Here is a 25,612-nt window from a genome sequence, read left to right as displayed (position 1 = left end):
GCCATAGCTACCGCCAAACAATTCAGTTATTTTTACACATTTGGCAGCGTCTGCCTGAAGGGCTCGTTTCTTTTTGGTCCTAATTTTTTCTGCACCTTCTTTCCTTTTTTTGTTCTCCATTTTCTTTAGTTCGTCTATAAGATTGCTAAACAAGGGGGAGGGTGCATCCGACCTCCTCGGCTGTAATTGGTCCAGCCCAGAGTCAATCATGACCAACTGGCCAATCCAACACCTTTCATTATTTATACCCTTCCAAAAAAAAAAAAAAAATCGATCGGCCCATAAAAACAAAAAATCGCCAGCGGCCCACCGGGCAAATGCCCGGTATGCCCGATGGCCAGTCCAGCTATGCTCAGACCTCTAACTCTACCACCACCAGCAGCATGTCCTGAGTTTCATAACCATTATTAGAGTTGCTGAAATTTTTAATTTTGGTTCCCTATGCAGGAGGGAATAATTAAAACATGTTCCAAACTAGCAGATTTTCAAATATAAATTTTACTCTCCTTCTATAAATTTAGCCATTGTATACAGTTCTCTGAGAAAACATTTTCCCCTTTTTTGTATATTGTCACACTTACATGTTTCAAATCATCGCACAAAGTCTTTTCATTTCAGATGAGACTAGATAAATTAAGTAAATAAAAATGCAGTTTTTAAATGGCAATTGATTTTATTAACTGTTATTATTAACAATTGCATTTATTAATTCATCAATGACTCATCCAGGAGCTAAAAAACAAACAAAACAAAAACAAAAAAACTAGGGAATGAAAATGTCACTTGTCTCAGTTAAGGTCAGAGTTCATAATGGGGTGCTAACAAAGAGACTGGGCAAAAATGGTAAGGTTCCAAGGTGAAAGCCACAGCTGACCAAAAACAAACAAAAAACACACAAGTGTTCACCTCACATTTTCCAAAAAAAGAAAAAAACATCAATCATCATGATGATCTCCAGGACATTTAGGAAAACTGTTGTTGACACATTATACGATCATTTTGTAAAGGTGGTGTTTTGGTTGGTGTTGAACTGCTTTGGATTATGAGGACAACCTCTGCTGCACCTGGAAAGGGAGAGGCTGCTTGTGGCTTTCAGAGGAATCTGTTGTTGCTGCTACAATAATGACTATCACTCCCTCCAATTAATACACGACACCACGGTTCTTCATTCACAGATGAATTTATTCTTCTGTCACACTTCTCCTCAGAAACACCATAAAATCCACCGTCAAACTGTTATTACATAAAAGTACAGAATGACCAACATAAATATTACAAATAAACATTTAAACCCAAGTTAACAAATACGCGATAAACAAACACAGTTAACGTACCTCGCTGGCTGCACGTAACCGTGAGGGAATGAGTCCGCTTCAGGAACAAAACTTAACAAAAATAATTCCCAATTTCTTCTTCTTTGCAGCTTTCTTTTACTTTAAACTGCTTATTTATTCCTTCTTCTGCCTTAGTTAACTTATTAACTTAGCTTCTTGCACATGCTTTTTACTTCCCTTTACGTCACTTAAAAAAGCCTGTGTGCAACACAGAATGAACCTTAGTTCCTACCCCAAAAGGAACAATAAATAAAGAAAATAAATAACATTAAATGAACACAATAAATTAAACAAACTGACATAATTTACATTTATGGCAGTTAAACTCCCACCAAATCTCAACTTGAGATTTCTTCACAGATTTGCATCTTCAAGTTATAAGCATTTAGTTTAACACATGCTTATTCTGCTTCAACAAGTAGTACTATTTTTTGCACTGGCCTTTCAAGATAAACTGGCCTAGTTGTGCGTTTTCCCTGTTTGTCCAAAGTTGAGTCACTAACCAACAGCTTTACCTTTCTGACCCTTCCATCAGAGCTGGGGTACACCTCCGTGACTCTTGCTAGTCTCCAGTGATTTCGCGGAGCACTGTCCTCTTGAAGAATAACAATGTCATTGACATTGGTGTTCCTTTTATCCCCATGCCATATCCGTCTTTGCTGGAGATTAAGAAGGTACTCCCTCCTCCACCTTGTCCAAAACTCATTCGCCAAGAACTGCACCTGACGCCATCTCTTACGCAGGTATAAATCTTGACTCACGAACTGACCCGGAGGTGGCAATATGATGTTAGACTTCATCAGAAGAATGTGATTTGGTGTGAGCGGTTCAAGACTTGTTGGATCATTCAGGTGCTCTGTTGTCAGCGGTCTGCTATTTATAATAGCCATCACTTCATACAAAAAAGTCCTAAGTGAGGCGGTGTCAAGTCTTTTAGCAGACTGATCAAGAATTGCTGTTAGAACACTTCTGATTGTCCTTATTTGCCTCTCCCAAATTCCTCCCATATGGCTTGATGATGGGGGATTCATTACAAACTCACAGCCATATTCCTTCACCTGCTCATGATCCCAGTTCTTCATTGAGTCCATGAACTCTCTTTTTGCACCCACAAAGTTGGTACCTTGATCACATCTCAACTGCCTTACATTCCCACGTATTGCAATGAATACGCGCAATGCATTGATGAAGGCATCTGAACTGAGGTCATCAAGCATTTCGATATGTACAGCTCTGCAACACATACAAGTGAAGAGAAGACCATACTTCTTCAGTTCCTTTCTTGCATCCCTCACATAGAATGGTCCAAAGCAATCCATGCCACAATATGTGAATGGAGGGGTCATTTCCATTCTGTCCTCTGGCAAGTCTGCCATTTTTGGATCTTGTATGTTCCTTCTATACTTTCTGCATGTGACGCACTTAAAGATATGTGAGGCAACTGCACTGCTGCATCCAATGACCCATATCCCATTAGATCGCAACTCATTTACAGTCATACCTCTTCCTTGATGCTGTACTTTCTCATGATAATGCTTGATCAATAAAGAAGACACGTGACTTGTTTTTGGCAGAATAGCAGGATGTTTAACATGTGTATGAAGATCACTTCTTGTTAAGCGTCCGCCTACTCTCAGCACACCCTGCTCATCCAAAAATGGACTTAATTTGCATAGCTTGTTTGCTTTGTCTTTGGATTTTACGTCCTTGGATTGCTGTAAATTCTTGATTTCACTGCTGAATACTTCTGTTTGGACCAATCTGATTAGGAAAAGTTCAGCTTGTTGTCTTTCCTCAACACTTGTACTTCCATTGAGTTTGGGACTAAGACCCTTAACTTGCTTAGCATGACGTTTAAGACAAGCAATAGCCTTAACAACTCTTTTCCAGTCAGAAAACTTAGTCAGGCGGTCCAACAATGTTCTATTTATCCTTGCGCTGGTGTTGAGCACCTGAGCCCTTCGAAGTTCTGGATCAGTATCACTAACCTCTCCCACCTTAGCATCTCTTGTGGGTAGCTCCCTTTCCCACAGAAAGTCTGGGCCAGTGAACCAATTTGAAGCAACGAGCCGATCTGCCGATAACCCTCTCGAAGCATGGTCCGCCGGATTGTCTTCGGACTGCACATGATACCACTGGTTGACATCTGTGGTGGCTTTGATTCTCTGGATCCTATTTGCCACGAAAACATGAAAGCGTCTGGCATCATTATTAATGTACCCGAGAACAACCTTTGAATCAGTCCAATAATATTCCTTAAGGTTGTCTATTTCGAGCTCATGTTTTAAGATGGCACCCATCTTCGCAGCAACCACTGCTGCAGACAACTCAAGCCTTGGAACTGTTGTGACCTTAGTGGGGGCAACACGTGCTTTCCCCATGACAAGTGAGCAGTGTACGCTGCCATTAGAGTCCACTGCTCTTAGATAAGTGCACTCCCCATAACCTGTGAAGCTAGCATCTGAGAAGTGATGTAACTCGTACTGCTTGACATCTATGAAGCTTGCTGGTATGTAGCACCTCTTAATCTTTACTTGACACAAGTTATGGAGATCTTGTAACCATGACTGCCACTGTGATCTGCACTCCTCTGAAAGTGGTTCATCCCAACTAGCTTTCTCTCGACTCAACTGTTGCAAGATCAACTTCCCACGCAAAACAAACGGTGCTACGAAACCCAAAGGATCGTAGATGGAAGCTACTGTGGATAGCACTCCCCTTCTCGTCATTGGGTGTTTCTTGACAGTTACTCTGAACTGAAAGTCATCAGAGGATACGCACCATTGCACGCCCAGTGCTCTTTCTAGGAGTGGCTCCCCTAAATCTATGTCCAGTTCTTTGACACTGTCTGCACACTCTTCCTTTGGTATTGACTCCAATACCTTCTTGCTGTTGGAAATGAACTTGTGTAGTCTAAGCTTGCCTGTGCTGCAAAGCTCTCTTGCTTCCTTGATCAGCTTGATTGCCTCAGCATCAGGCCTTACACTCACCAGTCCATCATCAACATAAAAATTTCTTCGGATGAACTTGACAGTGCTTTGGTTAAATCGATCTTGACCTTCTGTGGCTAGATGTTTAAGTCCAAAATTGGCACAGCCAGGTGAGGAAGCTGCTCCAAACAAATGGACTTTCATCCGAAAAACTGATGGCGGAGACTCAAGATCACCATTCTCCCACCATAAGAACCTCAAGTAGTCTTGGTCTTCAGGCTTTACATGGAATTGATGAAACATTCGTTCCACATCACACATAATAGCGACTGGGCCCTTTCGAAATCTACAAAGAACTCCCACCAAGGTGTTTGTGAGCTCTGGCCCTGTAAGAAGGTAGTCATTCAATGACATGTCTTGAAATCTTGCCGAGCAATCAAAGACCACTCGCAGTTTCTCTGGCTTTTGAGGGTGGTATACGCCATGGTGGGGAATATACCAAGCTGATCGTTTATCAAGCTCTTTTTCTGGGACCTTTTCTGCTTCACCACGACTGATAATGTCTTCCATGAAGTTCATGTAGTCTCTCCGATATTTCTGGTCTCTCTTGAGCTTCTTTTCCAAGCACATGAGGCGTTGAACAGCACTTGGCTTGTTATTTGGTAGCTCTGGCCTGCTCTGTTTAAAAGGCAGAGGCATTTCAAGATGTCCGTCTTCTTTGTGCTTAATTTCTTCTTTCATTTTAGTCAAAAACCGGAGATCTTCTTGCGAGAGATTTGTCTCTTCTCCAAGCCTTTCACTGAAGTCAGATTCCAGCACCTTAAGTATGTCTTCTGGAGCAGTCATCTCCTTAATTCTTGTTTTGCAAACATAATGAACTTCGCTCTTCAACTTACTTGTTACTTTGGGTTCAGGGGTCACTTGCTTTACAATGATGCGGTGACTTACTCCTATTGCATCACTGTAGTGTTCACCTGGATCACCATAGCTCACTATGCTCCAGCCTACGTCAGTTTTCTGTGCGAAGGGCTGGTTGTCCTCACCACATATACAACTTCTCTAGGCATTAGTGCTTGTGGACAGTTATACCCGATAAGAAGACTGATTTCACATTTCTTCGGCGGGGCAATGTGTTCCGCAAGATGCTCTAAATGAGGCCATGCCTTTGCAGTCTCTGGTGTTGGAATGTGTGTACGATTGGCAGGTATGAATTCACGAGTGTAGACCGTTGGCACTGTGATCTTCTTAGAAGAAGATAACCCTCTTATTTGTAGACCTTTGAGTCTTTTGCATGGTACAATTGTCTCCTTGGAAGACATTGTAGACAGCTTCAACTTGACTGGCTCTGCATTAACATCAAGAGCATCTACCACTTCTTCAAGAATGAATGAAGAATCACTTTGTGAATCTAACAGAGCATAGACAAGGACTTCTTTGTTTGAATCACTTGGCATTGATGCATAAACAGGAACTATTGCTGAAGTCTGAGCACTGTTACCATCATGCACAACTCTATTGGATGTGGTTTCGTGAGTGGTGTCTTGCGGCGATTGTGGCTTTCTTTCTTTACTGCAACTTGTCTCGTCATTTTCCTTTTGCTTTGAGCGACCCTCATGTAAGCATGTGGGGTGGCGCTTTGAGCAGGTGTCGCAGACCATCCGGTTGCTGCAATGCTTGGATTGATGGCCAGAACTCAAACAGCCAAAGCACAGTTTCTCACCTTGTATGAACTTCACTCTGTCAGCAACTGGCCTTGCAGTTAGTCTACGGCACTTGTGCAAGACATGCCCTGTTTTCTTACAAAACATACATGTGCTTATGCTCTTCTCAGTGGTGTTAGTTGTAAAAATCCTTGCATTTGCTGCTTGGTTCTTAGAGGTCACTACATTCTGAGGTTTAGATCTTGTCCTTTCTGGCTCCCCTTGCCGCAAAGCATAGTAAGATGTAACAGGGTTACAAGCAATACTAGCCTCCAAAGTCAGGAAAGTTACGAAATACTTGAAATCTGGGAACCTTCCATGCTCCAGCTGATACTGTGTGGCTTTTCGGTTCCATCTGCTGCTTAACCAATCAGGCAACTTGGCTGTCAGTTTTTGGTTTTCAATGCCATCATCAAGAATACGCAGACTCTCATTGTGAGCCATGGCACATTCACAACTGCGTAAAAAGTCCACAAATTTCCTTAAGTCAGCGCTCTCTCTTGATGCTATCTTTGGCCAGGCATGTAATTTGTCTCGGCAGGCTTTGGCAATCATAAAAGGCTGGCCGTATCGCTCATTGAGGAGTTCCCATGCAGCAACATATGCAGTATCTGAACCAATCAGAAAATAACCTTCTAATGCCTCTCTAGCTGCTCCTCCAACATATTTCTGGAGGAAGAATATTTTCTCCGAGCTTGGAATGTTTTTCTTTTCAATAAGAGTTTGGAAGGATGACTTCCAATGATTAAACTTGAGTGGATCACCACTAAAAACTGTGGGCTCTGGAATGGGTAGCCTATTTGCTGATATAGCCTCAGCTAAGACCTTCACGAGCTCTCCTGTGCTATCGTGGAGCACATGTGTTAGCACTGCATCCTTTGGTGGTTGTGAGTGCTGGTCCTCAGTCTTCACCTGATTGAGTGGCTGCATAACCTTATGTAGATCCAGGCTCTGTGCAGCATTCCCTTGGGCTGGACTGAGCTCACTCTCATCATATACTTGAAGCCTTGCTTTGGCTGCATTCAGCCTTTTCAAATTTTCCAAACGCTCAAGTTCTCTCTTTAGGTTTTCTACAGACCTTCTTCTTGCAGCATTCTCTTCTTGCTGTTTCTTTAAGAGAGCAGCCTCTTGTTTCTCTCTTTCTAGCCTACGTTCAGTTTCTTCCCTTTCTCCTTCAAGACGACGAGCTAATGCTGCTGCTTCTTGGTCTGCAATGATCAACCTCTCTTCAGCTTCAAGGTTTTGCAGTTTCTCTTCGTGGCCCTCTTGTTCAGCCATAATCTGCAGTACAGCCTGTGTAGCTGCATACTCGGCAGCAGCTTCTTGTCTTCTAAGTGAAGATACGTTTGAGTGAATAGAAGAAGCTTTAGAACCATTAGAGGCAGGAAGTGAAACACTGGAGGCTGACGATGAGAATACAGAACTATTATCTGGCCAAATCAACTCCTCCGCTGTTCCCTGCATTTCAGATTGAGCATTTTGTACTACAGTCTTTGTGATCGAGATGCAGTTATCCATCTTGCGACGCATGTCATGGGCTGGTTGATCAATTCTTCTGTAATCATCATAAGCAATGTTCAACTCAGATAATTCCCTTTGAATACTGGTGATGTGTTCTTGTAGGATGTCACTAGGATCCTGTTTTAATACAGATCTTTTAGCTACCTTAATCAGAGCTTTCCATCGTTCATATTTGCTGTCAAAGCGAAGCAATAGCCCTTTGATTTGCTCTTTCTGAAACTCTTTTCCTTTTTCTGTTAATGTTCGGGCTCTTTCACTTCTACGAGGCTCTTCAGGTGGTGCTATATTTTGCCCGATATTTGATTCACCTGTCTGTTCTAACTCAGTCTCTTCTTCCGGAGCAGCTACTGCACCCTGAGCTTCTTTACTTGTATGTGACATTTTGATTATTTAGACACAGATATACACAGGCAGCATAGAAGAGCAAGCTGCAACAACATTTGTGAATACTGAAAGAATGAGCTTAACTAAATGAAGTCACTCTCATTCAAATTAGCCCATACATGTAGAATATTACAGAGTAAGTACACTTAACAGAGTTCTTAAAAGACACTGAACCATAAATACAAACTGAATTTCTGTCAAAATGTACAAAGTTTACTTCTGCCCTTTCAGAGCCAACTATAATTATTCAGCTGAACATGAATTTACATCTCTTACGTAAATGCACATTCATATACGTGAAACAGCGTGGCTGCCAGGCTATACACAGTTCCTTTTAGTTTCCAACTCTTGTGTTACTTTTCAGACCAAAAACTTTAGAGTCTGGCTTATAGACTTCTTCATGAAAACCTTATGAACCTGTGTGTCCTAAACAGTGGCTTATCTGTGTTCCCGTCTTGATGAGCTGTCGAATTTGCGCTGATAGGGCGAGTCTGGGCAGGTCCGAGTTTGACTATCACTCCCTCCAGTTAATACACGACACCACGGTTCTTCATTCACAGATGGATTTATTCTTCTGTCACACTTCTCCTCAGAAACACCATAAAATCCACCGTCAAACTGTTATTACATAAAAGTACAGAATGACCAACATAAATATTACAAATAAACATTTAAACCCAAGTTAACAAATACGCGATAAACAAACACAGTTAACGTACCTCGCTGGCTGCACGTAACCGTGAGGGAATGAGTCCGCTTCAGGAACAAAACTTAACAAAAATAATTCCCAATTTCTTCTTCTTTGCAGCTTTCTTTTACTTTAAACTGCTTATTTATTCCTTCTTCTGCCTTAGTTAACTTATTAACTTAGCTTCTTGCACATGCTTTTTACTTCCCTTTACGTCACTTAAAAAAGCCTGTGTGCAACACAGAATGAACCTTAGTTCCTACCCCAAAAGGAACAATAAATAAAGAAAATAAATAACATAAATGAACACAATAAATTAAACAAACTGACATAATTTACATTTATGGCAGTTAAAATGACTTTGCCGGATTTTCCTTCGCTCACCCACACTCTTCTTACACACTTTACGTCATGGCTCCCCTGTTATTATGGGTGTCTGTGCTTACATAAAAATACTTTGTTACGTCTTTTATCACGTCTGTGAACTGCCATTTGCTGGAAGTCTTAAATCACGACTGGATCACCTCGGCATTGAAATGGATTACACAGAATAAAAGAAGGTCAAGTCTGTAACACGACAAACAGCTGAAACACAATGTCAGCTTCATCTGCAGGATTAAAATGGTCATACAGTTAAATTCAATTCCAAAAAAATAGCGTCTGTATATTAATATTGTAAAGGCAGGATATGGTGCAGGTCATATTAGAGGACCAAATTAACTAAACCAGTTTAAATAGCATTCTTATACTGGAATAATCCTTTTTTGCTATGAAAGCCCATTATAAATTTATTCTGTTTCTAAAGCCTCGTAGAACCTTCATCTCTTTTTAATCTTACACGATGAATAAGCAAATAACCACCTACTCACTAAAAATAAACCTGTGCTCCTGCTTAAAATGTATAGATATTACTGTTACGCGTGAGCTGTATTTGGGCTGTTCAGGGATTAAATCATAGATACTAAAATGAAGATTATAGGACTTTTTTTTTATAGTACAGCTTTATGTTTTCATGCCCATTCCCTGATGGGCTGTCCCAGTCTTCCTCTATAAATTGCTTCACTTGATCCTCCTGTTGGCATCTGCCTCTAAGGACAGCCTACAAGCAAGACAACATGAGGACTGTCGGTTGGAGTATTTTGGTTTTCATGTTAGCCTCACCGGCTTCAGGTAAATAGTGATTTGTTCATTTATTATTTTCGTATATCATGTAAATGATGTATTTATTTATAAAACTGATGGTATGATTTCCCAAAAATACAGGTCAAGTATCACAGGATTGTTCAGCACCAGATAAATACCCGAACACCAAACTGGAGACGAAATATGCCAGGAGACAGAAATTCAGCCACAGCGAGAAAGTTTACTACAGCTGTGACGACGACTTCACTGCTTTCAGAGGCAGCAGGGTTGTGCAGTGTGTTGATGGACAATGGACCAAACTGACTTTAAAATGCGAAAGTAAGAATTTGACCATTTATTTGTTTTCAAGGGCGGAAAAAAAAAAGAGTCGCTTGCGTGTTGTTTCACTCAGCAGCCTGTTTACTGAGATATTCTTAGACCTGTAATTTACTTAGATGGATTTAAAGCAGCGCAGAAGCCCGCTAACACCCCCTACTGGGGAAGGTGTTTAATAGATATACAAGTAAAAAAAATTTATCAAGAAAAAAGTCGTTCATAAAAAGAAGTCAGAATACACACAGGTTCAGTTCAGTTCAGTTCATTTTTATTTCAAACATTTCAAACATGTGCCTTCACAATCATTACAAAATATCATTCCATTATTTGTTTGAAAAGGAGTAGGCTGAAGTATTTACTTATTTGTCCCTACCCCCTCAAGTTTTACCTCTCATTCATTTAATTTTTTTTGTCTTAAATTAAACAAACAACATATGAAACATATGAAGTAAAACAAAACATAACATACATAAATCAAAAACAAGAAATTAGCAAGCCCCACCACAGTATAGTTTCTTGCATATGAAAAATACAGAATGTGTATATTTGCAGATACACAAGTTATGGAAAAACAACAAAACAAAACAAAACAAAAAAACAAAAAAGAACCGCAACACCATTACCAGCAACATTACCGTCCTGGGTTAACCCCGTTTTCTTCATTCTTATACTTATTTAAAATTAGGTTTTTATATTTTACTTTAAACTGTTTTATGTTTTGACTGTCTTTTATTTCTTCTGTTAGACTGTTCCATAATTTAACTCCTGCAATTGAGATAGACATAGTTCTTAAAGTTGTTCTAGCACTTTGTATTTTTAAATTCCATTTCCCTCTTAAGTTATACCCACCTTCTCTTTCTATGAACAATTTACAGATTTCTTTGGGAAGCAATTTATTTCTTACTTTATACATTATTTGCGCTGTTTTAAGCTTCACCAAGTCTTGGAATTTAATAGCTTGCATTTTGACAAAGAGTGCATTTGTATGGTCCCTGTACCCTACATTATTTATTAATCTAATGGCCCTTTTCTGTATTATAGTTATTGTTTGTGTGTTACTTTTGTATGTGTTTCCCCAGACCTCTACACAGTAGCTCATATATGGCAGTAGTAAAGCACAGTATAAAATGTGCAGTGCTTTCTGATCCAACATATGCTTTGCTTTCCCCAGGACGGCAATGCCCCGTGCCAATTTCCCCCGAACATAAGTAATGTGTGGCTTCCAACAGAGCTTGTGGTCAATGATCACCCCAAGAAATTTTATTTCATTTACTCTTTCTAAATATACATTGTCCACACATATTTCTACTTCGATGTTTTTCTTTTGGTTTCCAAACAACATAAATTTGGTTTGGGAAATTTACTGACAACAACATTTCTTACAGCCTTAAAGGTCGATTCACATTTTTCAAGTCTAAATCAGTTGAATAGAGTCATTTAATTTACTTTGAATAACTTTTTTCCCTTACTAAATAATTAAGAAAAATAAATGTCTAGATGCATGCTAAGTTACCCAGTTAAGGAAACAAAAACTTTGTGAATTAGAAAAAATGTGGGGCATGATCTCTTTGGCTTTCTTTGGTTTGAGAGTCACGTGCCGGTCTAAATAACCATACTGCAAACTAATTTTTAACTAGATTATAAGAGATAGTGTACTAGTAATGTAATTGCCTCTGTTTTACAACCAAACTGATTAATGCAGTTCTGTCTTCATAATCAATGGCCTTTTTAAAAATGGAACAGATTTTAATCATTGCCAAACTACAAGATGCAAGATGGTGCTAACAGAGCAAAAGGAAACTAAAGAAATACGTTTTGTCAGATTATCAACTGAGGGTGAAAATTCTTTGAAGAAAAATGAATGTAACTTACATGATTCATCACTCTGCTCTTTTTGAGTCATTTTCCCCATAAATAGGCTTGTAGTTCACCACATATTTTGGCTTGAAGGATAAACTGTGTTTTACAGTTGATCTCTGCAGCCTCTTTAACCATAAATGATCATTTCATGATTTAAAATTCTTTTATATTGCTGGTATCAAGACCAGTTCTGGGCTTCTTAACCTCAGACAAGCATCAAATGACAAGTCCTCTACAGTATCAGTTTCTTCACATGTTCCAGTTTTTTTTCTAGACCTCCATAAAACATTCCAGCGAAATCAGCCTTGGTTGTGGGCTTTTATATTTCCATCTAGAAATTAAACTGTAATGTGTCATTTACACGCTTACTATCTTGCATTTAACAGAGATATCATGTGGCAATGCTGGTGATCTACCCAATGGAGAGTTCCAGTATGAAGGGAATTCATACATCGGGGAGAAGGTTTTTGCTGTGTGCAATGAGGGGTAAGTTTTACTTTGAAGAACTCCTAAAACATCAGAATAAGACTTTCAAGTGGTGTTTGACTGCATCTCTTATCTACAGATACACTCTGAAAGGGCTGAACTACATGATATGCAAAAGGTCTGGATGGGCTGGTGAATTCCCATCATGTGAAGGTACAGTGATGTGGTACATTGAAGTACTCGAACTAGCTTGTAAATGGAAACCCAATAGTTGTGAAACTGTAAGGGGTGGCTTTAAGTGGTAGTGTTAATGCGTAACTAATCCCTGAATGTTATGTAAATTGGGAGTTTAATCTCTTAACTCAGTTGAAGCAAATTTCCCATGTTTGTTTTGGACAAATTGTTATTTGCACAGAAGTCCACTCAGGTTCAGATCAGGCAGGCTGTTCCTCCCAATCATGCTCCTCCAGGTCTCACTGTCATTCCGTGTGTGAGCATTAAAGACTCCCAGAAGGATAATTGAAGAGCACACTCCAGCCCTCCACCCAGTAAATTCAAGAAGGCTGGGTAGTCTGAACTGTCAATGGGAGCATAAGAACAAACAACAGTCAGAACCCGTTCCCCGACCCGAAGGTCCAAGAAAACAACCCTGTCATCCACCGGCAAAACCCCCAATGTACAGTCCCACTGCCTCAGGGCAAGTCCAGGCACAGTCCTGGAACAATCCAGCTCCTTTCCACGAAACTGTTTCCAGAGCCTGACGTATGAACCCAAATATATCTAACCGATATCTCTCAACTTCATACAACGCACTTTCCCTGCCAGAGAGGTGACAATCTATGTCCCAATAGCCAGACTCGATAGCAAGGTTCCCCCTGTAGGTGGTGGGTGTACAGGAGCAGGCTAAGTGGAAAGCAGCTCAGGCAGTAGCTAAAGCAAAAATCTCAGGTGTGGGAGGAGTTCAGTGAAACAATTGCTGTTGGTGTCGAAGCAACTCTGGAAAACCTATCATGTGATTCAGCAGGGGAAAGCATTGGAGCTCCCCACTCCCTCTACTCACATGGTGTATAGAGTGAGTGGGGTGTTTTTGACTTCAACTGAGGGCATAGTCGGGCAGTAGAAGGAATACTTAAGATAAGATAATAAGATAAGATAGGACTTTATTAATCCCTCGGGTGGGTTCCTCTGGGAAATTCGACTTCCAAAAAAAGCACAGCAACGACCGAAGTTACAGTTACAGAATTGTTATATATATATATATATATATATATATATATATATATATATATATATATATATATATATATATATATATATATATATATATACACACACACACATATATATAAATATACACACACACACATATATATAAATACAGAGACAAATATAAATAAAATATACGAAGGGGATAAATAGAATAAATAGGAATAAAAAATAAAAATACAAGTGAATTGCACATTTCAAGTATTGAGTCTATTGCACTGTTGACTATTTACAAAAAGTATTGCACAAGGTATTGTACAGTGAGGTGAAGAGGCACTACAGCTTAGTTGTTCCCCCCTCCTTTGTCCTCCTGTTTCCCCTCCCTCTCCCCTCCAGAGAGGAGTTAAACAGTCTGATGGCGTGTGGGACAAAGGAGTTTTTAAGTCTGTTAGTTCTTGTCTTGGGGAGAAGCAACCTGTCACTGAACAGACTCTTCTGATTTACTTAGAGGACCTCCTCCCATTGGCATGTCTTCTGTAGAGGAAACAGATTCTGGGTATGATGGGGACAACTTGCCTATCACCAGAGGTGAGGTGACTGAGGCAGTTAAACAACTCCTTGGTGTCCAGGCCCCTGCATTAGATGAGGTTCACCGGAGTTTCTAAATAATCTGGATGTTGTAGGGCTGTCTTGTTTGACATGCCTCAGCATCAACATGTGGAAATCTTGGACGGTGGCCCTGGACTGACCTTGGAGTGGTGGTTCCAATCTTTACGAAACAGGACCGGAGACTGTGTTCCAACTACAGGGGGATCACACCGCTCAGCCTCCCCAGGAATATCAATGCCAGGGAGCTGGAGAGGAGAGTTCATCCATTAGTCAAACCTCAAATGCAGGAGGAAAGAATGTGGTTTTTGTCCTGGTTGTGGAACAGTGGATCTTTATCCTCTCAACAGTATTTAAGGGTGCATGGGAGTTTGTCTAACCAGTGTACTTTTGTGGACTTGGAGAAGCTATTTATTCGCATACCTCACAGTATCCTGTGGGGGATGCTTCAGGAGTATCGGGTGCTGGCCTGCTGCTGAGTTATTCAGTCTGTGTACAACTGTGTACAATTTCTAGGTGGAGCCAGTTGGTGGAAGGCTTTCACTTTGGTGGCCACAGGATCTCCTCTGCTTTTTGCAGATGATGAGGTTCCAGCTAATCTGGATCAGGGAAGAGTTGCTCCCCCAACTGGAGGAGTTTAAGTATCTTGGGTCCTTGTTCACAAGTGAGGGGGGAAAAGGAGCAAGAGATTGACAGACTGATTAGGGCAGATAGCAGGGTCAGAATTTTGGTGTAAACTACATCAAAGCACGGATCCAACCTGCCTTGTGACAGCAGTTCAGACTGTAGTTAATGTAATGGTGTGGGAGATATGTTGTTGACACACTTTGGGCCTCTTAGTACTATTTGGGCATTGTTTAAACACCACAGCCTATTGTAGTATTGTTTCTGACCATGTCTATCCCTTTATGACGACAGTGGTCCATATTCTGTTGGCTTTGGCAATGAGTTCACTGTGATTAAATGGCCTTCATGGTCACCAGATCTCAAACAGAGCTCCTGTGGGATTTTATGGAACAAGAGATTCACATCATGGTTATGTAACTATGGGACACTTATCATGTCAGCATGGACCAAAATCTAAGAAAATTTTTTTTCATTTAACTTATTTAATCTATGAAAAAGAGAATTAGAGCAGTTCTGAAGGCTAATGGTTTCAGCGCAGTACTAGTAAGGTATATCTACTGAAGTGGCCAGTGAGTGTATAGCCAGTTTTTCTAAAATAAGTATTTAGATTTATTAAATTCTAACCTTTGTTCACTTGTACTTAAGACATGAAATAAATTTTTCTTATTTTTACTATCAGAGGGAGGCATCACCTGCCCAACCCCAGAAGTAGCCAACTCTGTGCAGAGAACTGGAGGTGTTTCTGCATACCAGGTGGGAGAGAACCTGACCTTCATCTGCAGTGAGGGTTTCCAGCTGAATGGAGCTCAGCAGACCACATGTGACTCCAGTGGCCAGTGGAAGCCTCAACCTCCTCAATGTGTTCCCATACCTGATGATAAAATTCAACCATCACCTGGTAAAGGGTTCATATTTTTACCTGATACGCCACTTACGCTGCATTAGCACTATGAAAAATGGCCTTCATCTGAGTTTGCTAAAACTAAAGTGATATCTTCCCCTGTGGAAAATGTTTTCAGCAGGTAGCTGTGATGTGCCACCAGCTGTCAGCAACTCCAATGTCCACCTTGCTGACAGGTTCATTACAAAGACATCTTTCTTTTCTGGGCAAAAGGTCTATTACAACTGTGATGTTGGATACGTTGCAGCAGGCGGCAGAAAGTCTCGCCTCTGTATTAATGGGAAATGGACACCACTGAAGCTTAAGTGTGAGCGTAAGTATATTTGATATTTCTTTTTGATCAAGTCTTTTTATAAAACCTAGTTTTTCCACATTTTATCCCATGACCAGGATAGGATTATTGTTGACATAAAAAAATATATTTTAGAATAGCATTTATTAATGTAACACTCTTCAATTAAATTGTAAGTTGCACCCTTGTCCATCAGAGGATTTTAGTGGCCCTTCAGAAATCAGAAATAATTCACTCCATATCTGTTTTCAAATATCCTCCCGGAAACACTAAACAGTGAGTCCTGGACAAACCTCTACCACACTCAAAAAAATGAAACGTTGACTTTAATTAAAATTATTTTGTCAACAGGTTCCACGAAATTGAATTATGTTAGTTTAAAGCAAAAATCTTTAGTTCATCTAATTTAAAAAAACTACTTAAGATTAACAAGACATATTTAAGACTAACTAAATCAAGTTATGTTGTATGAACATAGATGATATATTTTCAGGTTAGATAGTTTAGATTAGTTACTTCAACACATTTCTTATTTGTGGCAGTAAAATGTTAAATTTAAGTTAGATTAATTCAAATATTATATTTTCAGCCACCTTGTGCTTTATTAATTAGTTTTACATAAATCTATTTTGTCAACAGGTTCCACACAAATGAATTAAGTACATCCAACTTATTTTTTAAAATTTATTTTATTGCCAACACATTCAGTGAGCATTTGTGTAAACCCAGTCCAAAATAAAACACAACAGCTCATTAGGGTTAGTAATTAACAGTATGTAGACAGATGCAACATCAAGACTTTAAATTAAATGTCTGTATCTACCAGAAATAGAAGAAAAAAAAAAACGCATTGAAGATCACATAACACATTGATAAGATGACACTTGAGTTATGCACATGTGATGCTAGTAAGGTCTGTGAGTGTTTTTTTTCTTTTAGTGTCTAAAATGGATAGCAAAGTTGCTATTTGCAATGATTGCTTAGGGTCAGTCCAGTAACACAATGCCAATGAAGTGCTTTCCTTTAACAATGCAAAGTGAAGTGTCCACCTCAACAGCCACAATTTAAAAAAAAAAAAAAAAAAAAAAAAGTAACAACAACAACAACAATAATAATAATAATAATAATAATAATAATAAATAGTCCACTGATATTAGCAATCAAAGAAAATTACATCACCATCCCAAATAAAACTTTAACAAAACATGCCAACATTATGGTCTAACAATAAAACAGCTTGTCAGCGTTCAGTTTTTTTGCAACAGCACAGCAGTAACCATTTAACACTCGCCACTGTCAACATTTATTTTACCAGTGTTTGGGCAAAAAACTTCAGATGTAAACATTTTAACATGGAAACAATTGTTCGTCTTTAAAAGTCCACAAAATATACATTCATCCTGCATTCCCAACTTGGATGATCTGATATCCTCGTGTTGGTGTTGTTCCCAGACCATCATGAAAATGTTGTTCCAGGTTCAACATTGCAAGTGACCAATCACATTGTTGTGACGTTATTCTATTCCAAGCCATTCGTGCATTTATAAAATTCCAATGTTGCAAGGACAATATCAATTCTGCTTACTGTTTATTAAAGGGTTACGGTTAGGGTTAGGGTCAGTTGATCGGCGGACAGAGGCGGTTTCACGCAGCTTAAGTACAGTTTTTTGTTTTACGCCGGTTTTTCCCGAAGTCGCAAAAGTATGACGTCACAACATTCTGATTGGTCACTTGCAATGTTGATCCTGGAACAACATTTAGTATGATGATCTGGGAACAACACCAACACGAGGATATCAGATCAACCTCCTAACTTACCCTTAATTTTAGTATGTATTACAATTACCTTTACAATGCACACAATGTAACACAAACTGAATATGAACATATTTCCACCTCATAACAATATGCCTTGAACGCTAATATACACACCACCCTTCAACATTTCTGGTGCAGTATCATCTCTCAATTAAATCCTTTAAATCTCAATACTTTTGATTGTCTCTTAGCTTTCAGTCTTGAGGTTAACTGAGATTCAGTGCATATATCCCACCCATTAAGAGTGCACATGCAGAGGCCAGGTCTTCCAGGTCATGCAGGACACACTAGATGGTTATACCCACTGTAGGGTAATTTCCAATAAACCAAGTTCAAAAAAGAAGAGTCTATGGCTGACGCGTGTTCCTGGTTTCCAAAAGAAATGCTTCCAGTTGCATTATGATTTGAAGATGTAACAATGAACTCCTTCCTAAAAAGCATGAAAGTTCCAAAAAATAGCAGTTATCCAGAACTAGCTGTGCACACGGTCAGAAAACCGTGAGACTCCTAACCTCTCTGTCCATGCTCCTCCCCTTCCCTCTCACACAGGGTTTCATGCTACTATTGCACTTACATAATTAAAGTGAGAGGTACCCCCTTTTAGGTTCCAATCCCAAAACAGTGACTTAAAATTACTTTATGTAAACACATATATTTTCACATTTATTAATCCTGAAAAGATGACTTATGTAATGAATCTATGAATTATAAAACAAACATGAACTCAATCGTAAATAAAAATATAAAGCAGACGTCTGGCGCTTACACCCACATCGGCTGGAGGAGTGCTGGCATCAGCTCTTTCGATGGTAAAGATAGCAAGGGTAATTTGTTCCAGCTCCCTCTGAACAGCTGTAGCTTAGACACAAAAACATAGAAAAATGGCATCCAGTTTTAAAAAAAGAAAGAAAAAGGGCCAAAGCTACCCTTTAATGACGTAAACACAATATTAGGAACATGCACCCCAGTGCGCCACTATTTTAGACTACAGATTCAACGATAAATATAAATAGTTTGGGTATACAAGAAGATTTCCCAAAACATTTAAACAGGTTCCATGCAAATTACAACAACAACAACAACATTACAACATGCAACAACATTAGTTATTCAAAATTTGGTTTAATACAGATAAAAAACTAAACTAAAATTACCAACCAATTATTCTTTGAAGAGGATGCTTGGGTCTTCATTCGGGTAAAAAGGTAGTGCCCTGAGGACACACTCCCTCCCCTTTTCAATGGTTTCCTTCTGTAGAGAGTGGCAGAGATACAGGAAGAGAAAACAGAAATACTTTAGGATGACAGAAACTCACATTATACGCAAAATGAATGACATATCCACTGCACAGATAGACATGTACACAAGACCAACTAATCATCACATGGACATGAATAGTTAACCTGTTGGGCAGGGTTTCCACCACATTATATATGTCCATAATGGAGGTAAAGACAAACTAATACATCATCTTTTTTGCATTCAAAACATAACATAAAAACATTCACTTCTGGTTTAACCTAAATCAAGGGATCAGATTTTACATATGTTTAGGTAATTTAAATTTTCCAACGTTTTGAGTACCAAACTTTGTCTTGCTTAATATAAATGTAAGTGCACTGTGCAGCTACCATACACTAGCTGTTTAAATTTGAAAATGATCTTATTAGCCATAATATTTTGCTACCAACAGAATAACGCACCTGTGTGGCTGGGGCCAAAGTTTGTCTAATTTTCTTCCCTGCAACGCCTCCTTTTTTCTTGAAGACTTTTATGAGCTGGTCAGTGTATTGGTCAAGTTGTGTAAAAAGCCTTGGAACATGTGCAGCAGTAGTAATCCTCACATATTCTGCTTCCACCTGAAAATATGTCAACAAACACAACATACTGTACTGTAAATATACATACTATATGTACACATATACAAACTAAAACTAATGTAGAAAGACCTCATTAAAGCTATAATTTTAACACAAACATTTACACAAAATGCTAATGGAGCCATTACAGCTTTTATTGTTATTTATCAAGTTCCAAAAAATATTGATCACAGCTGATCTGAAAAGAATTTCATGCCTCAGGCCCTTGAACTGCAACCTTTACCATGGTTCAGATGTGGAGAAGAAATAACAGGGGCATGGGATGGGTCACAAAAGAAAACTTAACTTATAAAACAGTTTTGTTTTTAAAAGTATAACAGTTCACATACCACATACAAGCTCAGCAATACCACATACACCACATCAGTATAGGAGGGAGCAGGTAAAGGCAGGATCTGAGATTTATAAAGAAAAAAAATAATTAATTCCTTAATTTCAAGAAGCAAATTATTGTTTGAATTACAACTAAATAAAATACTACTCAGAAGAAAAGCAAGAGATTGACACTGCCATGTGCTAACTTTCTATAGAAGCAATTATCACCAGGTCTGTCGACCTCCATTGTCTGTCCACTCATATGTCTTGAATAATTTTATTAAAAAAATTAAGTGTGTACTTTCACAAACTGTAATTTATAACTACATTGATATGTATAACTCCGCTAGGAAACATGCTGTATTTACAGACCATTTTTACATAATGCAGATTACTGATAGAGCAGAACAATGGTGTCACAGTGGCTTTCGCCCTTGACTTTTTGGATTTTAAATGTCACTTTATGCTATCCTTGCTATCCTATTCGATATTTCCGACTCTCGGATTACAGAAAAGGAATCCCAAGAAAGCAAATGGAAAAATAACCCCTTGAAAGAATAACCCCATGAACCCCTGTAGCTAATCCCTTAATAAAACAAAAAACAATAAAAATGTTTCTTACACAGTCCACAAAATAAGCATGTCCAGTAGTGATGGGACGTTCTGTATCGAGGCTTCGGAGCGTGTGTCGAGTAATGGAGGGGGCGTTTCCGCGAAGCGCGTATCGAGGCTTGCTTCATTTATGGGAGGAGCTGAAAATGATGACGTCCGAAGCCTCGCTGCCCGGCTGTACCACGTGACTGGTTCATGAAGCGGTTCGAACTTTGCCGCAAATAATCATTTTCCATACTGCCAGCATAAATATACACAGTATACTGCCATCACTACACTATAGGTGTTTTACACACTCCTTTTGTTGTTGACATTTACAGGCTGTGTGCAAAATGCCACACTCTTCAAATTCATGCCAGCTATTATTTTTACGTCCAGTAGGTGTCCTGCTAGAGCAAATGAAGCTTCATGAAGCTTCGCGTTGGGGTGAACCAATTGGATGAAAAGCTTCAGTGCTTCATGGGGCTTCATCTGCCCATCACTAATGTCCAGGACCCAGTAAAACTAATGTAAAACAAGCACACGCAAACGATATAACATGTCTTGTAAGACAAACGCAAAATATAACCATGCTGGACATATAGATACTACACAACATAGTCAAAGAAAAAAGTGGTCTTACCTCTCAAAGAAACAGCAGCTTGGCGCCAAAACAGCCTTTTTCAGTTAAATTTGAAGTCTTGCGCATGAGCAGGCACAAGCCGTGAAACCTTCTTGTTCTGCGCGGTTTCATTACAACTGTTTTTGCATTACTGCCACCTTGTGGATATACAAGGTATATCGATCCTAATTGACTTAACTTAAATGTTATGCGATCAAGTAACACATTAGTATTATGTACGTTGAATAATAGACACAATTACGTAGACTTGATTAGAAAAACATATGTTAACTTAACAAAAACATATATTTTAAGTAAAATGAAAATAATTAATATACACTGAACAATCCACCTCATTCATTTTTTTGAGTGCACCTGGAGTTGACTTTTCTTACAGTGGAATGATTTAGATCATATAATATGGATTTTTAAGCCTCTTTGCTTTACTTTTTTTTTTTTTCCACGCATTTACATTTTACCATGGTATCACCCCTGTGGGGAGTGCTTAAAACATTGCATTTCTATTAAATACTTAAAAAAAACAAACCCTGTAGTCTAGGCTGGGTTACCACTGAGAGTAACCTTGAATTGGACAGGATTACTGCATTATCTCATTTGACTAAGTCTTGAGGCTCAATTGAACTTATCCATGGTGAGATGAATGAATGTGTTATCCAAAACGACAGCACCACATGATGATGATAGTTTGTCTTGCCTCCTCATTACAATAAAAATTCTTGAAATGCAGTACTGTCATGTTAAATTATTTCTGTTCTTTGGCTGTAAAGGAAAGCTTTGTGGCTCAGCTGGAGATATTCAGAGTGGACAGTTTGTATATACTGGAGTAGAATTTGGAGATACCGCTACAGCCGTCTGTGATGAGGGGTAAGAATTTTTAAACCTCCTGCATTCTCAGTGAATGCAACTTTGAAACAAAAGGGGTTTCAGCCTTTTGGAGTTATCAGAACTTCTGCATTTATTACTCGCAAAATGTTTTCTGTACTCGAGTCACAATTGTTATTCTACAATTGTGTAACATAACATACAATCGAGTTACTCACTGTGTCCAATGTAGAAGTGGAATTTTAGAAATCATTTCGAAGATGTGGTCTTTAAATGAACTCTGCGACCCATTTCCTGACATTTAGGTTCATGCTTGTGGGACGTGCAACCAGACACTGCATGAATAACGGCTGGAGCGGACGCAACCCTGTTTGTGAAGGTTAGGTTGCCTATCGCACAAGCACACCACAGCTTTTAGATGTCAGTTGGTTTTCCTGAATCTCAGCATCCTAAAATTATTGTATTTCTTGCAGCTGCGGTGTGTGAGGACCCTCCTGAAGTGAGCAACGCAGAAATAACCGGCCTTCAACATGAACCTTACACATACAAGAGTGTTATTCGCTATTCGTGTCGTGCAGGAACTCTTGTTGGAGAAAGGGAGATTTGGTGTACTAAACATGGGACATGGAGTGCACCTGCACCAGAATGCAAAGGTCATATTCTGACAGAGCAGATTGTAGTTTTTATTGTGTTTATGAATAATCATTAAAGTTGAATTCTTTTCTTTTTTTTCCCCCACAGAAATAACATGTCCTTCACCAAATGTGCCTAATGCTTACTGGACAGGAAACCACAATCAGAAGTTTCAGTACAGGGCCACTATATATATTCAGTGTAACATGGGTTATGTCATGAGTGGGCCAGGTACAGTGTACTGTGAACGTGATGGCCGATGGTTACCTGAGCTTCCCAAATGTCAACGCAGACGTAAGTAATCAGTACTTTTTCCTGGTATGAGTAACCTGAAGTACTGTTCCCACACTAAAACTATGATTGCCTTTTTTTCCCTCCCCAGGTTTTGTCAACCAGTGGGGCTAATTCCCCAGCTCTCAAACCTTAACCTTCCATATTCAGCGCTATCTGTCAAAACTATTTAACAGCATTCAATGGATGAAAACAGTTAAGCTAACATTGCATTCTTACCAAAATGCAACTTATTTAAAATCAACCTAAGCCATTTGGGATACCTAATAACCTAAAAATGTATTATACATTACTATACAGACATTAAAACATGTTTTAAATGAAGCTGAAGTACAGTTTGTTTATTTTGATACGCGTTTGGGCAAGAACAGGTACAAACTTTTCATTCACATCTGTACATAGGTTGGGTTTTTTTCTTTTTATTCCTTACAGTTGATAATGTTATGTGTATCATCTCTAGACTAAACGGTGAGTGAGCATTTCATGAACAAACAAGCTACAAGAAAACAAGAACACCAATTCCATTCATTTTAAAAAGACAATACAAAATCCAGACATTTCTTTACATGAGCAATAACAATTCAAGTGCAAATATCATTATCAACTCCGATACATCATAGCAAACTCTTATTTTAAAAGGCAACAATTAAAAGGGGGGGGAGTAAATCAGGTTGCAAAAAGGGAAAAAAGAAACAAGCTGATTTAGGTGGGATGGGTCAGTTTTTGGCAACGTGGGCCAAGTGAGCGCATGGAGAAGTTGCATATTGGATTTTAAGATATAAATCAATGACTGAAGCTGATAATAAAGTGAGGATTTTATAGCTGACGAGTTGTGTTACTTGGCCCAACATCGCATTTGAGTCCAATATGTTCAATTTCTTTGTCCTCCTAAAGTCTGAGTCTTAAAATACATGGGGTGACAGTGCCAACCACTTCACCAAGATGCCACCCCTTTGTTACATTTCACCACACATAATGCATTTTTCTAAAAGTAGTTACATTTTAGAAGTTAAATATCTTCACAATGACTTACATTTAATACAAGGAGTCGCAACAAGAAAACAACCCAAAACACATTTCACAAGTTTTTGTGTCACACTTGGCTTTAACCAAGAATTCATTTTCAATCATTGCACTCTGTATTAAAATAAAGGGAAATGACTGACTGCAAATCTAGAGCCCAAGACAACTACACATGCCTTCTCTTGGGAGGTCTTTGGAAGATCTGTCTTCTTTAGGACAGAATGAAATTTGAGCAGTCTTGGGTGTCTTTGGACTTTGGCGGGTCGGACATGAGGGGCAAAAATTTATTTTGGGGGCCCTGTGTAAGAAAATTGTAATTACAGAATTCAACCCTCGTCTAATTTATTTTCATTATTTACAAGACTAAAAAAAATAATAAAAATAATAAAAACAAATTATAAAACTGGTGGAATATCAATTTCCTGGGTGTAGAAACTATAGTGTATCAGATTCGGAGCTTCCCTTTGTTTTTAAACCTATAGATTATAAATGTGTAGCGTACATCAGAAAGACAATGAGACTGAAGAATTAAAGTGACCTTTTAAAAGAAGCAGCAAACATAATGTCCCTCAAAGACATTTCTTTCTCTCTGAGACATGTTCCACTAAGCATCACATTATCTCATTTCTGTGGCTCCCAACAACTTTTTTCATAATATCCACCACGTTCCTAAAATAGCTAACCACCCTTTTTTTTTGTATTTGCTTTAAGTTGGCTTGGAAAAGAGCAACAGAAATAATCTGAAGGTTGGAAAATGCTGGTACAGTCTAAACAGACAGAGAATAACTGTTTTAACAGTAAAACCCTTGGAAACTGCTCTAAGAGCTCAAATATAGTCGGGCTTTGAATGAGCTGGACCGCAGCTGCGACATGAATTTTACAACTGCTCCTCCTCGAGGACAGCACACAGACACTGAAGATGGAACCAGAGTTACACAACACTTGCACAACACTTACAGTCATACTTATTGGTAGGAGTTGAGCTCATTTAAGCAAATACAATAACAAGCTCAGACAGCACGCACAAAACATCACTCCTACTGTCTGAAATAGGCGTTTCTATTGTTTGTTTTCTTTTTTTGTGTGTGTGTGTGTGGTTTCATTGCACAACACAATAGAAACCAAACCCACTCACAATACTCTATATCCCCACTACATGTTTGAGCTCAGGAATGCAGACCTGTGCTGAATGGTAACTGACCAAAAAAGAAAAAACAAAACAAAAATGGTGTTGGAAAATTTCTCAGGTCTGCATAGTGTTTATTGTCAAAGCCTACAAAAAAATAAGAGGGTAAACGTAAGAGTATGTCTCGTGTTTTTAAGTCCTGTGAGAGTTGCGCGATGTGGCCTATAAGATGGAGGGGGATATCGGGGGGGAGGGTCGCGATCCGGCGTGTCGGCAGCTGTGTGGCTTTTACTTGTATGGTCGCAGAAAAGCAGAGACTTTGCTGCTTATGAGACGGATGAAGGAGCGGGGAAGCAACTCGTTGGACTCCCGAGTGGTGTACTTAAAGTAGTTGTGTGGGTGAGCCAGCACATCAAAGAGAGTCTTTATCAGTTTTTTATCCTGTGAGGAAAAATCAACAGGTATAAAGTCTTTAATGAAACACACTTTAGTTCTCAGTTACTGCCTTAATCACATTTGAAGGTGTTGCTAAATACT

General features: G+C 39.0%; 4 protein-coding genes and 1 long non-coding RNA gene across 9 annotated transcripts in view; 1 reads left to right on the top strand and 4 right to left on the bottom strand.

Moving 5' to 3' along the window:
• Positions 1-698: 698 nt before the first annotated feature.
• LOC308407930 (uncharacterized protein) lies at positions 699-5,301 on the bottom strand. Its single transcript, XM_080899907.1, has 2 exons — positions 1,335-5,301; positions 699-1,233 (listed from the first exon to the last, which is right to left on the bottom strand). The coding sequence occupies exon 1, from the start codon at positions 5,108-5,110 to the stop codon at positions 1,736-1,738; it is 3,375 nt and encodes a 1,124-aa protein (XP_080756033.1). The 5' UTR covers positions 5,111-5,301; the 3' UTR covers positions 699-1,233; positions 1,335-1,735.
• LOC308406729 (uncharacterized protein) lies at positions 5,269-8,842 on the bottom strand (the record flags this gene model as incomplete). Its single annotated transcript, XM_080897915.1, has 2 exons — positions 8,589-8,842; positions 5,269-8,487 (listed from the first exon to the last, which is right to left on the bottom strand). The coding sequence occupies exon 2, from the start codon at positions 7,864-7,866 to the stop codon at positions 5,269-5,271; it is 2,598 nt and encodes an 865-aa protein (XP_080754041.1). The 5' UTR covers positions 7,867-8,487; positions 8,589-8,842.
• Positions 8,843-9,650: 808 nt separating this feature from the next.
• On the top strand, positions 9,651-24,624 carry LOC308406779 (membrane cofactor protein-like). Of its 2 annotated transcripts, none has more exons than XM_080897999.1 (11): positions 9,651-9,727; positions 9,821-10,018; positions 12,262-12,361; positions 12,441-12,514; positions 15,420-15,638; positions 15,763-15,954; positions 21,948-22,044; positions 22,308-22,381; positions 22,476-22,655; positions 22,744-22,929; positions 23,018-24,624. In XM_080897999.1, exons 1-11 carry the CDS (start codon positions 9,673-9,675, stop codon positions 23,038-23,040), a joined length of 1,398 nt encoding a protein of 465 aa, XP_080754125.1. In that variant the 5' UTR covers positions 9,651-9,672; the 3' UTR covers positions 23,041-24,624. The 2 variants fall into 2 exon arrangements, with proteins under 2 accessions (XP_080754125.1, XP_080754124.1); XM_080897998.1 differs by having other exon boundaries at positions 15,760-15,954.
• LOC308406788 lies at positions 16,604-21,517 on the bottom strand. Its single transcript, XR_013973587.1, has 5 exons — positions 21,181-21,517; positions 19,961-20,026; positions 19,455-19,610; positions 18,910-19,002; positions 16,604-18,609 (listed from the first exon to the last, which is right to left on the bottom strand). It is a non-coding gene; the product is annotated as an uncharacterized lncRNA (long non-coding RNA).
• Positions 23,240-25,612, bottom strand: part of scube3 (signal peptide, CUB domain, EGF-like 3) — a 79,797-nt gene continuing 77,424 nt past the window's right edge. For all 4 annotated transcript variants that reach the window (XM_080897986.1, XM_080897987.1, XM_080897989.1 and 1 more), the window contains one exon: positions 23,240-25,516. In XM_080897986.1, coding sequence (XP_080754112.1) covers positions 25,364-25,516 — 153 coding nt within the window. In that variant the 3' untranslated portion in view covers positions 23,240-25,363. The remainder of the gene's footprint in view (positions 25,517-25,612) is intronic.

The sequence above is a fragment of the Rhamphochromis sp. 'chilingali' genome (genome assembly GCF_963969265.1).
Source record: "Rhamphochromis sp. 'chilingali' genome assembly, chromosome: 12".
NCBI classification, from domain to species: Eukaryota; Metazoa; Chordata; class Actinopteri; order Cichliformes; family Cichlidae; genus Rhamphochromis; species Rhamphochromis sp. 'chilingali'.
The sequence above is the reverse complement of the archived record's forward strand: the minus strand, read 5'-3'. Positions and strand labels throughout refer to the sequence as shown.

Bases quoted from the DNA above. Each gene is read 5' to 3' on its own strand.
- LOC308407930 (XM_080899907.1), bottom strand. From the start codon at position 5,110: ATGACTGCTCCAGAAGACATACTTAAGGTGCTGGAATCTGACTTCAGT.
- LOC308406779 (XM_080897998.1), top strand. From the start codon at position 9,673: ATGAGGACTGTCGGTTGGAGTATTTTGGTTTTCATGTTAGCCTCACCG. The intron at 12,362-12,440 runs GTAAGTTTTACT...TCTTATCTACAG, and splicing joins TTTGCTGTGTGCAATGAGGG to ATACACTCTGAAAGGGCTGA. The intron at 22,930-23,017 runs GTAAGTAATCAG...TTCCCTCCCCAG, and splicing joins TCCCAAATGTCAACGCAGAC to GTTTTGTCAACCAGTGGGGC.